This window comes from Micromesistius poutassou (assembly GCF_964030765.1).
Source record: "Micromesistius poutassou genome assembly, contig: SCAFFOLD_1178, whole genome shotgun sequence".
Lineage (NCBI taxonomy): Eukaryota > Metazoa > Chordata > Actinopteri > Gadiformes > Gadidae > Micromesistius > Micromesistius poutassou.
The window spans coordinates 1-13,613 of NW_028178506.1; the positions used below are offsets into that span (position 1 = coordinate 1).

Genomic DNA, 13,613 nt, shown 5'->3' on the forward strand with positions numbered 1-13,613 from the left:
GGGGGGGAGAGAGGGAGGGAGAGGGAGGAGGAGAGAGAGAGAGGGAAGGAGGGAGAGGGGGAGGGAGAGAGAGAGGGAGAGGGGGAGGCAGAGCGAGGGAGAGACAGGCTCCTACAGTTTCTGTTTCACAATGCCTGAATGACCCCCACCTGCTTTATGCCGTCTCCGCTTCCTGGGCTATGAGGTCGTCGCCCGGTCAGCACCATCCTGCAGAAACGCGCTGGTGTGCATTCTGCTGCTCTCCGATTAGAATAAAATTTGTTTTATTGTAAAAGCCAGATCATCGAAATCGGATGACATAACGATCCTGCTTTTTGCCTCGAGGCTATTTACCATTTCAGACTAATGTATTATTCCAAACATCTGAACACTACCGTCACACACAGAGTTATGTTGAGCTGCTAAGATGACAACACACACAATTGTGCAGACAAACACCAAACATGAAAACCTGTTCTCTCTCTCCCTGTTTGGACAGATAAATGAGGGAGGAAAGCCACAAAGGTGACACCAGTGTTTGCTCATCATCCACCCAAGCCTGTATAAGTTCAAAGTGCAAAAGCACACAGGCACTCTTAATGTGTAAATGTTGTCATTAGAATGGCCTGCACGCTTGCACTTGTTGCACTAATTATTTAAATGTATATTATAATGATTCATAATAGATTCAAACAAATTGAATTCTTTGTACACGGCAGCAACAACTACATAGCAGGTTACTGCAGAGGTGTACAAATCAGACCCACCCTATGGAGGCCAGGAGCGCAAATAAAGTCGTGAACTTTGCGTGTTAACACGTAATATTTGGTCATGTTGACACTACGGGAAATGAACACATGAATGTGCATTTTCTGGTTGTGGCCAATGAGCCACAAGTCAATTTCTGTTGCGTTAACGTGACCTGGACGTTGTCGTTGTTTACGGGACGTTTCTAACACGTTGCTCTAATGGCCGCTCATGCATACTGACGCTTCTCTTTCTGCGCTGGACAGGAAGAGAAGAGTGCCGTCGCCCCCCCCCCCCCCACCCCCCCTCCCAGCCCCCTCCTCTCTCACCAGCTCTGCTATCATGTTCCCGGGATCTTTGTTATCCCTGAGGCTATCCAAGTGTGTAATACCAATGTGTTGAGAGGTTATTAGACAAAGATGGAGGTCTTTCCGTCAGCCCAGCGCAAATATCAGCCAGCATTAGTGTGTGTGTACGTGTGTGTGTGTGTGTGTGTGTGTGTGTGTGTGTGTGTGTGTGTGTGTGTGTGTGTGTGTGTGTGTGTGTGTGTGTGTGTGTGTGTGTGTGTGTGTGTGTGTGTGTGTGTGTGTGTGCATGGGGTGTGCTTGTGAATGTGTGCCGTCAGCGTGTGTGTGTTTGCGTGTACTCCGATTACACGTGAAACATTGTGTCTTTGCGTGTGTTGGCCCCTGCTTGTTTTGCTCTGTGATTGGACGGTATGGCGGTGGTGACCTTGGTCCACCTTGGGCCAAAAAAACAACAACAAGGGCCGGGGCTCTGAGCCACAGACAGGGCTCTGAGCCACAGACAGGGCTCTGAGCCACAGACAGGGCTCTGAGCCACAGACAGGTCACAGAGCCACAGACAGGGCTCTGAGCCACAGACAGGGCTCTGAGCCACAGACAGGGCCCTGAGCTACGGGGTGAGTCCTCAGGTTGTTCAGGAACAGTCACTTCCCCAATCTCCAAACAGGCTTTGTGGTCGGAGTAATGATGGTTGTCACCTGCCTTTCCTCTACACACTGGTTGTGTTCCCAGTGTGTGTACATGTGTGGTGTTGATGTGTTTTGTGTAGTGAGGAGCTGTTTGTTGAGGTTTGTCCTCGACACGTTTTCTTCCTGCCCCTAGTTCGATATTTTGCGTCTCAATTCAAGGTAAACTATGATGTCAGACTTCTGAGTGAGAAACGAGCAATACTTAAGCATGGTCTGAGCCCAACTGAATAATACCTAATAAATATTGTTAGTATCTGGTCCTCGTGACATTTAATTATAATATCATGAGAACTAATTGAGACACAGTGAAATAGAATCACATACAGTTTACCATTGTAACTAATCTTTCAAGGATGTGGTCTCTAGCCTTTTGTTGACCACAGACCAACATTTGACAGCAATGATTGATCTACTTCTCAAAGCAAACCTGTCCCCAAAGGAATCCATCTTTCTGGCATCAAGTGACAAAAGTTCTAAAGTTTGGTTTATTCATGTCGATGACGTTACGGGTTATGATAACACGGGAGGACGAGGAGAGACACCGGGGGACACGGGAGACGATAGTGGATGTGGGGATGGCTGTCTTCATCTCTGGAGATAAGCGCCGTGCTGCTCGGAGCGGGGCCAGTCCTTCAGGGCTGAGGCGCGGGTCAGCCCAGCGGCTATTCTCGGCGGCTCCACAGCCTCCCCAGTGGTACCGGCCGCAGACCGGACTGCAGCGGCCCTCGCCACAGGGGCCCGTTTGATGGACCTCTTCTGGCCGAAGCCCCATCACTCATTTCACCAGACGGATGTTTGGCGACCACGTGCCGTCTGAGAGCCAGGAAGTTCCCCCGGATCAAGCCCAGGCTCCCTGGTTTATTGGTGCTGTCAGAGCCTCGGGCCTCTGATGCCCGCTGTGGATTTATGATGGTGGTTTGCTCTACATACCGACGGGTGGACTGGGGCTCTGTGCTGGGGGCTCCAGCCGTCCACCTGAAGCCACACGGGGGGGGGGGGGGGGGCTTTGATCCCATAAACTCTCAGAGGGTCCCGATCTCATTCTCAGCTCAGACCTTCTGGGTCACTTCGCCCGTACTTTGAGGTGTGTGTGTGTGTGTGTGTGTGCTGGATCTCATTCTGTAAGAATATTTCCAGACCTTCTGGTACAGGTCGCCTTTAGTGTGTGCTTGCGTGCGTGTGTGTGTGTGTGTGTGTGTGTGTGTGTGTGCACGTGTGCATGTGCACCAATTTGCATTAACGTCCAGTACCTTGGTGTGTACGGACAGATATGCATACGTATGCAAAGTTTTACCAAACCACCAACGGAGCAGCCAGTGAGGTGGAGTGGGCGGTGTTGAGGTGGAGTGGGCGGTGTTGAGGTGGAGTGGGCGGTGTTGAGGTGGAGTGGGCGGTGTTGAGGTGGAGTGGGCGGTGTTGAGGGAGAGCGGGCGGTGTTGAGGTGGACTGGGCGGTGTTGAGGTGATGTTGAGGTGGAGCGGGCGGTGTTGACGTGGTGTTGAGGTGGAGCGGGCGGTGTTGACGTGGAGTGGGCGGTGTTGACGTGGAGTGGGCGGTGTTGACGTGGAGTGGGCGGTGTTGAGGGGGACCGGGCGGTGTTGAGGTGGACCGGGCGGTGTTGAGGTGGTGTTGAGGTGGACCGGGCGGTGTTGAGGTGGACCGGGCGGTGTTGAGGTGGAGCGGGCGGTGTTGAGGGGGACCGGGCGGTGTTGAGGGGGACCGGGCGGTGTTGAGGTGGAGTGGGCGGTGTTGAGGGGGACCGGGCGGTGTTGAGGTGGACCGGGTGGTGTTGAGGGGGACTGGGCGGTGTTGAGGGGGACCGGGCGGTGTTGAGGTGGAGCGGGCGGTGTTGAGGGGGACCGGGCGGTGTTGAGGTGGAGTGGGCGGTGTTGAGGGGGACCGGGCGGTGTTGAGGGGGACCGGGCGGTGTTGAGGGGGACCGGGCGGTGTTGAGGTGGACCGGGCGGTGTTGAGGGGGACCGGGCGGTGTTGAGGTGGTGTTGAGGGGGACCGGGCGGTGTTGAGGTGGAGCGGGCGGTGTTGAGGGGGACCGGGCGGTGTTGAGGGGGACCGGGCGGTGTTGAGGTGGAACGGGCGGTGTTGAGGGGGACCGGGCGGTGTTGAGGTGGGCCGGGCGGTGTTGAGGTGGGCCGGGCGGTGTTGAGGGGGACCGGGCGGTGTTGAGGTGGACCGGGCGGTGTTGAGGTGGAGCGGGTGGTGTTGAGGTGGACCGGGCGGTGTTGAGGTGGACCGGGCGGTGCTGATGTCTCATGTGTACATGCGTGTGTTCCTCCCCTCAGATCTGCTTCCTGGTGTCGGTGTTCCGCGGCAGGATGTTCTCCGAGGAGAGCTGCGCAGCGCTGGCGCTCTTCGCCCACTACTTCCACCTCAGCCAGTTCAGCTGGATGCTCATACAGGTAACCCCGGCGCAGGGCTGGGAACGCACACGGGCCTGTTCCGGTACGGCACGACACAAACACGTCGTCGGTCGTTTACAGTCCCACATCGTAGGTCGTGACCACATCGGAAATCACATCCATTTATTTATTTTGACACAATATAAATCGATTGTTTCAAATAAATCCATCCTGTACTGGGTGTGATATCAGTCTGCTGAAGTCACCGTGGCTCATTCTCCAAGGTTTTCTGCAGACGGAGGTGATGTAAAGGCTTGTGTTGTCAGCTGAGATTGGATGTACTACATTGGAGGCTTTGTTGTCTCCGCGGCAAAAGAGAAAGCGAAGAATGGCAGCCAGTCGGGGCTTAAAGTGGACCTTCTCCTGACGGACAGAGCTGTGTCTGCAGAGGCTGCTGAGCTTAACAATGAAAGAGCTTTTATTTGTTGGACCTTGTATCCAAACATCAAACTTTGCACTTCTGAACCTAGCCTTATGACTGGGAGATTTACCATTATATAACTAGTTGTTTCTGTACTACTTGTTTTGTAGAAATGTATAAAAGTGGCAGTAGATCACAAGCTACTGGAAACGTAAATGTGTGTGGTCCATGGCCGACTGTATGGCTTATGTGTCGTTAATCAGGCAACCACAAGATCTCCTCTGTATGATTTATTTCACTGGAAGTCAGACAGGGTTCAAATGTTCTGCTCCTTCCCCAAATCCAATCCTGATTGGGGCTGGACAGGTCGTGTGTTCAGACGCAGGCAGTGAAGCTCCAGCCCTCGGCTCGTTGAACACAGCCAGCTTTATGTGGAGCTATAGATGGAGGACGCGCCCCAGGGCTCTAGGACCTGACCCACTGGTTCCTCCCACACAGCAGCAGTGCCTTCAGCTAAACCTGCGTAAACACCCCCCCCCCCCCGCCCCCCCGCCCCCCTCTCCTTCTGCTCCCTGCTCCTTTGTGACGTCACGCCACTGAAGAGTCAGCCGGGCCGAGCTCAGAAGCTTAACCAACGGCATGCAAAGACTTTCCCTGAAAACCATGTGAAACAAAACAAGTCTAGAAGAAAGAAAAACACATGGAGAAAAGATGATTTATTTAGCTGAGTTCCATTTCAACACAAAGCTCAAGAATCCAACACATGGGAAACTCCTCGGAAAGTCAGCTGTTGTCTTTTCCTCAACTGCTGATTCACCGTGGCATTCATTTTCCCGCATTAGACTTCCCCCTCCTAAAATATTGCTTAATTCTTGGTTGGTTGTACACAGAGTCTGTGTTTAACCAATCAGATTGTTAAAAGCAACCATGTCCTAACACTGACCTAACCGACGCTAAATGTTATTTTCCCTCTCAAAGTCGCTAAGCGTCACTCCGCTCCCCTCGCCTCTTAATGGGAAACTGTTAAAAGTGAATTAAATCACTGTTTACGTCGTGTGTTTAAGCTCTTCTGGCTCCAGAACCGTTTGTTTTGCTTTAGTGAGGCATGGTGAGATCAGATCCCTTGGTTGAGCTAACTCCCCGTCGCTACACGCTGAGCGTCGTCGGGGCTCGTCAGAGCGCTGCGCTGGTGACCTCAGGGTCAGCTGGGCTGATGACCTTTGGTCACGAGCTGCCTCCTCACATCCACAGGTTCTGATCTGTTCCTCCTGTCGGTGCACGGTCGTTTGACGCTCTGTTTCTCCTTTACCAGTACTTTAATTGACTGTTTACTTATTTATAGATTCTACGGGTGAACGGCAGTTTTATATTCTTCTTAATAATAATAATAATAATAATAATAATAATACATTTATTTTATATAGCGCCTTTCTCACACTCAAGGTCGCTTTACAGTGTCATGAGCACACACAGAACAAGACAACACGAAGTTCAACAACACAAATAAAAATAAAATTAAAATAAATCATATATTCAGACGGTCAGTGGTGGTCGAAGAGGAGAAGTGGTCTTCTTCTTCTTCCAGTCTTCTCATGTTCATGTGATGTGGTATGAACCAACAGGTCAACTCGGATCTGACTCTGCTTTGGGGAGTCCGAAGTTCGCGTTCTCCTAGACCATTTGTAAGACCATCACTTACAAATACATCGAGTACTTTGTCAATGCAAGCGAAAAGTACAGAAACACACCAAAAATAGTCCTGGCAAAACCGTCCCCAAACAAGTCGTAGGCCACATCTCTCCGCCGACCTTATCCCGCCCTGCTGAACGCCAGGCAGGAGGGCATGTGTGACCTACTGTGATCTGTGCTGCCTGAACTCTTGATATCTGCTGCTGTTTGTGTCGTTGGTGCATTTCTAGAAGCATGGGTGGTAGTCACTTGTGGTTTGAACCGTGTCAATGCTTCAGACTGGCTGAACTCAATCCCTTCTGTGTTCAGCTACGGCATCACCATAGCTACTGAGTTCCTTTGTATGTCGCTGATGCTGGACACTTGGCTGATAACACAATTGAATAAGAAAGATCAACGCAGACGTCTCAAGTAGACGAACAAGCACTGAAGCCGAGTGCACTTGAACACAAACTAAACAGACAAGGCCTTAAGCGTGAGTGTGTTTATGTCCGTCCATCAGACAGGTATGTGGACCAGCCCCGTCTCCCTCTGTTGACCCCGTGTTTCCATGAGTAGTGTTGAACCGCTTCTGGTTGAACACGGATTACACGGAGTGCGGCACTTCAGTCTCTTCTGAACGCACTCCAGCGGCGGTCTTGTGTCTGCTGTGGAGTGCCCGGGAGCGGCGGCCTGCGGCGCCGTCCCTCTGGGGCGGACAGACAGACAGACGGAGGCCGGCTGCGTCTGCCTGGGCCGCAGTGTGCCGCCCCTCAGCCCGCGCGCCGCCGCCACCGCCCCGGGCTGTGTGTTCTCACACGTCTGCCGGCCTCTCAAAGCTCGGGAGAAACTAAAACAACAAACACATCTGTGCGTGTCGAGTTTGCATGCGCGTGTGCGTGTGCGCGTCTTTGCACCTTGCGCCTCACATCGACTCGAACGCCATACAGTGTTTGTGCATCCTGGGCCCCCTCCTCTCCCTTTCTCTTATCTATGTGCAAACACACAAGGAAGCCATGCAACCTGTCAATCAGCCTGTCTGCCCTCCAACCAGGTCCACACATTGTACCCCCGCTTACCCTAACCCTAACCCCTTCCCCCCCCCCCCCCCACCACCAGGCGGTGAACTTCTGGCAGGTGCTGGTGATGAACGACGAGCACACGGACCGCCGCTACCTGCTCTACGTCCTGCTGGGCTGGGGGCTTCCTGCCGTGGTCATGGTGCTGCTGGTGGTGGTGCTGCTGGGCGGCTTTGGCTGGAGCGTCCACGCCGTGTACGGCCTGGTCAACGGGGAAGTGTGAGTGTCAATGTCAATTTATTTATATGGCGCATTTACAGACGGCTTAGCCGCACCAAAGTGCTTCACAATAAAGTGCAATTAGTAAAAACAGAAAGGCACAAAACAAAAAGGGACTATAGTTAAAATAAATTAAGGAATGCAGAAAAAGAGAACATTTAAAACTAAACACGGGCACATAAAGGGAGACACTAGGCAAGTGAATAGAGGTGGGTCTTTAAAAGGGACTTAAAAACGTTCAGAGACTGAGCTGAACGGATGTGGAGGGGGAGGCAGTTCCAGAGTCTAGGGGCTGCCACTGAAAAGGCTCTGGAGTGGCCCTCATACACGCTTCACAGCAGGGCCCGCGGGTCGGCCCGGCTCAGGAGGTACAGCGGGGTTGACTTGAAACCGGAAGGTTGCGCTAGTTGGATCCCCGGCATCCATCCTCCTCCTCGCTGAGCGTGGAGGTGTCCCCTGAGCCAGACGCCTCATCCCGACCAGCTGGCTGTCGCCTTGTCTGGCTGACTCCGCCGTCGGTGTGTGAATGTGTGAATGAAGCGTTGTCGGCCGTGCTAAACGCCCTGAATGTAAAATGGAAATGTACAGAACTGCACACTAGCGCTTTCTGTGCGTCTACGTGCCTGCACACCGCCAGACGACTTACAGCCCACCGAGACAGACCCTGGAGTCACACTAAGGCCTTCGGCGACCATAACTGTAATTAATTGTCTCCGGTGTTTGCTAAATCCCGTCTGAACCTTCCGGATGACTGCAGCTCTCCGGTATTTTCTGAGGGCTTAGGACGGGGTAGGTACCGCTACGGCCCAGCGGCTTCTGCAAGCGGTAGACGCGCCCGCGGGGACAGAGTAGCGAGGGGGGGGGGGAGGACATCAAATTCAAATAAATACAAAAATGTAAAAAATAAACATCACAACGTAATCCCCGAAGCAGAAGGCGCACACACACACACACACACACACACACACACACACACACACACACACACACACACACACACACACACACACACAGGAAGGCACAGAAGGTGCCCTGTGTGTGTGTGTGTGTGTGTGTGTGTGTCTGCGCGCGCATGTGCCTGAGTAAGGGATGTTTGAATAAGCAGTCAACTATTTATAGAACACTTGAGTACCCCCCCCCCCCCTGATGAAGTCATCGTGGGTAATTATCCCTGCCCCAGGTGCAGCCACTCTAAACGTTGTGTTTGCATGTTGCTGAGGACACTATTACACCATGCCGTTATAGCGCTGAGGTAATGGTCTCCGGGCCCAGAGTAAACCGTTGCCCTGCCTGGTGACTTGGAGGTCGCGGCGTGTCTGTGAAGGTCACGCACAGAACACTGGAGGTGGAACTCTGGGATGCTAAAATTAGCCTGTCTGGTTTAGGTGTGTCTCGCTTATGCTATGCAAACAGCAGAGTGCTTTCTGCTGGTCCGTGTGTGTGTGTGTGTGTGTGTGTGTGTGTGTGTGTGTGTGTGTGTGTGTGTGTGTGTGTGTGTGTGTGGGATATCCAACACAGACTGCATTCATTTCATTAGGAAAGTAATCAACTAGCCCCAACAACTCTCTACCTCTCTCTCTCTCTCTCTCTCTCTACCTCTCTCTCTCTCTCTCTCTCTCTCTCTCTCTCTCTCTCTCTCTCTCTCTCTCCCCCTCTCTCTCTCTCTCCTCATCAGTGTGAGCAGGTGAGCTCATGTTTTTCTCGCCCAGGTCTCAGCTGTTCTCAGTTCCAGCCTGTGAGCGGGGAGTGGGTATCGAGAACACTGTGTGCGTCAGCGCTGTTGTCATGTAAATGCCTTGTTGTGTTGTTGTGCAGCTCGCCCCCCCCTGCCCCCCCCCCCCCCCTCCCCCCCCCCCCCCGTACCACCGGGACACTGATCCATACCATCATCTGGATTACTGCGGTGCGTCCGTGCGCGTCGCTGCTGACATTAGCCCGTGTGTATGTAGATTAAAAGACGGTTAAAGGCGCCGTTATCTCCGTCATCTGTCACCTGCGCGTTGTTCCTGATGACGTCGCCGCTCTCCTCCCTCGGCTCGGCTCTTGAATCAGCTCCAAGTGACCTGGGGCCGGCTGGCTTCTCACGCTAGCAGGTCTAGGTTCTCACGCTAGCAGGTCTAGGTTCTCACGCTAGCAGGTCTAGGTTCTCACGCTAGCAGGTCTAGGTTCTCACGCTAGCAGGTCTAGGTTCTCACGCTAGCAGGTCTAGCTTCTCACGCTAGCAGGTCTAGCTTCTCACGCTAGCAGGTCTAGGTTCTCACGCTAGCAGGTCTAGCACAGGACTGAGGAGCTGCGTCAGAAGGCCCCTCAAAGGCGCCTGTACGGTGCCTAGCCTCCAACAGGGAGCGAGAGAGCCCTGTACTCTCTCTCTCTCTCTCTCTCTCTCTCTCTCTCTCAGCCATACCCATCCATCCATATATCACTCTATTAGTGCGGCGTTCCGCACAGCCACTCCCACTGCGTTCGCCTCCTGCTGCAGGAAGGCCCTGTGACTGAGGTTGCCATGGTGACAATAAGAATAAGAATTACTTTACTGTGCACCTCGGTGTAAGTTTGTCTCCGGCTTCCCACTGAACGCTTAACGTGTTGAACAACGTGACAACGGAACACACAAACACGTGTCACGACAAGATACAGTAGTGCAAATGACAATTAGCAGCAAATAAGTTCAATAAATAGTGTAAAAGCAGAGCTGCTGTAGCGGGTGGTCAGTGGCTGAATGGCAGAGGGAGGCTGGCTCTAGGGACCCTGCGTCTCCGTCCAGACAGGAGCAGCTGAAGGCTGAGTGGATGTGAGGGGTCTGTGGTTATTGCGTTCGCCTTCCTGAGTACTGCTCTATCAAATATGGTTGGGACTGGTTTTTGTGACTTGCCGATCGCCTTCCCTGCAATTTGAGTTATCTTGGCGAGTTAGTTTTGATGTAAAGCGCTCCGGTTCCCGTACCGGGCCGTTCTATTAAAGCCTCGGCAGGTTCTCGCGCTCGGTCCGCGACCGGCTGTGACGAGCCAGACCCCTCTGATCGCACGCAGAACACATTCAGCCGCAGCGCTTTGGATCGATGTGGATCGCACGCATTCAATTTTTATAAGCGTCATCCGACATGAACGGAAGCATGCGCACAACGTCCGCATCAACGTGGAGAAGTTCATGTTTTCGCTGAGAGTTTGTTCTCTCCGCGATCCGAAGCTGTGGCACTGCTCACCGCTGCACATTGCTTTTCACCGCTGACCGCAAACCTTAATGGACGGTGACTCATAGGTTTTAATAATTTGTGGAGTCTTTAGCTCTGGGGCTGAAAGTGGCATTCCAACGCAACAGCAGCGATGGAGGGGCCGTTGAGTGAAGGCCTTATTAGCGTCAGGACAGAACGGGCTCCGACACATCAGCCCAAGAGACCGCAGGGTGGAATGTCTGATGAGCTGGGCTCTGAAAAGTCTCGTCGTCTATTAGTGCACAAAACATAACAGAAGATGTTGCTTTTTCTGCTTTATTTACTGTGTGTCCCTTACAATGTGTTCAACCCCTCATAGGTTGAGTCACCCTCCACCTAGCCCCCCGGAGACTCTCCCTCACCCCCTTGTCCCCACATCACCACCACTAGATCACATGGGTCTGTCTGGAAGGGGCGTTTTTTTTGTTGTATTATTTGCTTGATCTCACTGCAGGAATCTCTGGGGTATGGGGGAGTTCTTGTGAGAAGCAGAATTCTTGCTGCTCACAAGGCCACGAAAGGGGACACACACACACACACACACACACACACACACACACACACACACACACACACACACACACACACACACCATCTCGTCTACACCCTGTCTTGACCCTCCCTGGCCAGGGCCCAGTTGATGCTACTGGTTTTGTTTGTCATACCACACGTTTTGTTATGGCTGGTGGAGGACGCACAACAACACAACACCAATTATGTCTCTGTGAGAAAACTGAGGAGGTGTGTGTGTGTGTGTGTGTGTGTGTGTGTGTGTGTGTGTCCAGGCTTGGCAGTCATAATCAAGCTTGTGAACTGGGCCGGTGATGACAGTTATCAGGACCGTAGCCGATGGGAGGAGAGGGATGACTGAGGGGAAAGGCGGGATTTTCCCAGAGTGACAAAGGACGGACTAACGTGTGCTGAGTGGAGCGGGGGCGGTCGGGATGGAGGGCAGCGTGGGACTGACCTGAGTGAACTAGTGACACAAGCAGAGTCGCTCACCAGCTTCCGCAAAAGACTCAAAACTCACCTGTTCAGTTCACCTAGACTCTGCATAGCCATCCAGTCTCCCCCCTCCCACTATTGTATGTTGTTCATCCTGGCACTTAATGTACGCACTTAATGTACACACTTAATGTACGCACTTACTCTATGTTGTATTTATTCATAGTACTTAATTGTGAAGCATCTGCAGTAGCTAGCTATCACTGCTGTATACGGGGAATGGGTTAACCTAGTGATGGTTAGTGTATACGGGGAATGGGTTAACCTAGTGATGGTTAGTGCTTGGCACTTGGTTCTTTGAACATCCTTACCGTACCCACAGAGGTATATTGTTGTTTCTCTTTCTTCTGACAAATGGACTTATTGTAAGTCGCTCTGGATAAAAGCATCTGATAAACGCCCTAAATGTAAATGTAAATGTAAACAAGCAGAAGTCGGGAAACACTATGGGATGTCAGAAATGGCAGAGTTGGATCTAACAGACCAATAATACACAAGCCTGTGATGGACGCATGTGGAGTGTGTATATGTGCATGATTGTATGTTTGCATGATTGTGTGTGTGTGTGTGTGTGTGTGTGTGTGTGTGTGTGTGTGTGTGTGTGTGTGTGTGTGTGTGTGTGTGTGTGTGTGTGTGTGTGTGTGTGTGTGTGTGTGTGTGTGTGTGTGTGTGTGTGTGCGTGCGTGCGTTGAAGTGATACCCCTCAACACAAACGTAGCTGAGCGATGGCAGTGCGTGCAGCGCGGCTCCAGTAGCCGGTGTGAAGTGCATTATCTGTCTGGGGCCGGACGGAGGGGGCGCTCCTCGTCTACTGAAGCTCGTCTTCACAACGGCCCTCCACAGATAAGACCCTCTCAGCGGACCAGTGCTCCACTGGTTCGTCTACCAGTGGCTCTCTTCTCTGTGTTCCCCCAGAACAGAGAGCCCGTCTGCCCCTCAGATAAGTTCCGTTTGCTCATTTCAGTGCCGTTGCTTAAGGTCAACACAGCTGTGTGTGTGTGTGTGTGTGTGTGTGTGTGTGTGTGTGTGTGTGTGTGTGTGTGTGTGTGTGTGTGTGTGTGTGTGTGTGTGTGTGTGTGTGTGTGTGTGTGTGTGTGTGTGTGTGGACATTTTTAGCTGTCCTTTTGTGCTTCTAAATGCAGGCAGCACGGCCTTTATTATCCAGTACAGAATGTCAAGAAGCGAGAAAACACACATTTTATCGCATTTTCTCCTCATCTCGAAAACCATCCTTTTGCTCCTAAACACACGGTCACTATGGTTACCATGTGTTGCCCTAAGATGTTTTTACATTCAGTCATTCGCCACGGAATGTCCCCAAAGCGACAAACCAGTGGTTCCTTATCAAAATAAAAACCAGTAGAAAAGGAGTGCTGACGTGTGTGTGTGTGTGTGTGTTCCTCCAGGTGCTTCATGCCCAACGTGTATGCGGCACTGTCCACGGCGGTGCTGGTGCCTCTGGTCTGTCTGGTGGTGGTGCTGGTGGTCTTCATCAACGCCTACCAGGTCACCGGCCAGTGGAAGGCCTACGACGACCTGTACCGCGGGCGCACCAACAGCACAGGTACACACACACACACACACAGGGGCCTGGTACACACACACACACACACACACGGCACAGGTACACACACACCAACAGCACAGGTACACACACGGCACAGGTACACACACACCAACAGCACAGGTACACACACACACACACGGGTCTGGTACACACACACACACACACACACACAGCACAGGTACACACACACACACGGCACAGGTACACACACACACAGGGGCCTGGTACACACACACACACACACACACACACACACACACACACAGGGGCCTGGTACACACACACCAACAGCACAAGTACACACACACACAGGGGCCTGGTACACACACACACACACACAGCACAGGTACACACGCACACAGGGGT

The 13,613-nt window shown here is 52.5% G+C and overlaps 1 protein-coding gene across 1 annotated transcript; it reads left to right on the top strand.

The window, feature by feature from the left end:
• Positions 1 to 2,295: 2,295 nt before the first annotated feature.
• LOC311373698 (adhesion G-protein coupled receptor V1-like) lies at positions 2,296 to 13,244 on the top strand (the record flags this gene model as incomplete). Its single annotated transcript, XM_084490324.1, has 4 exons — positions 2,296 to 2,460; positions 4,021 to 4,137; positions 7,286 to 7,464; positions 13,087 to 13,244. Coding segments are annotated over 4 exons (619 nt in total), but the record flags the coding sequence as incomplete, so codon positions are not given.
• Between the last annotated feature and the right edge of the window lie 369 nt (positions 13,245 to 13,613).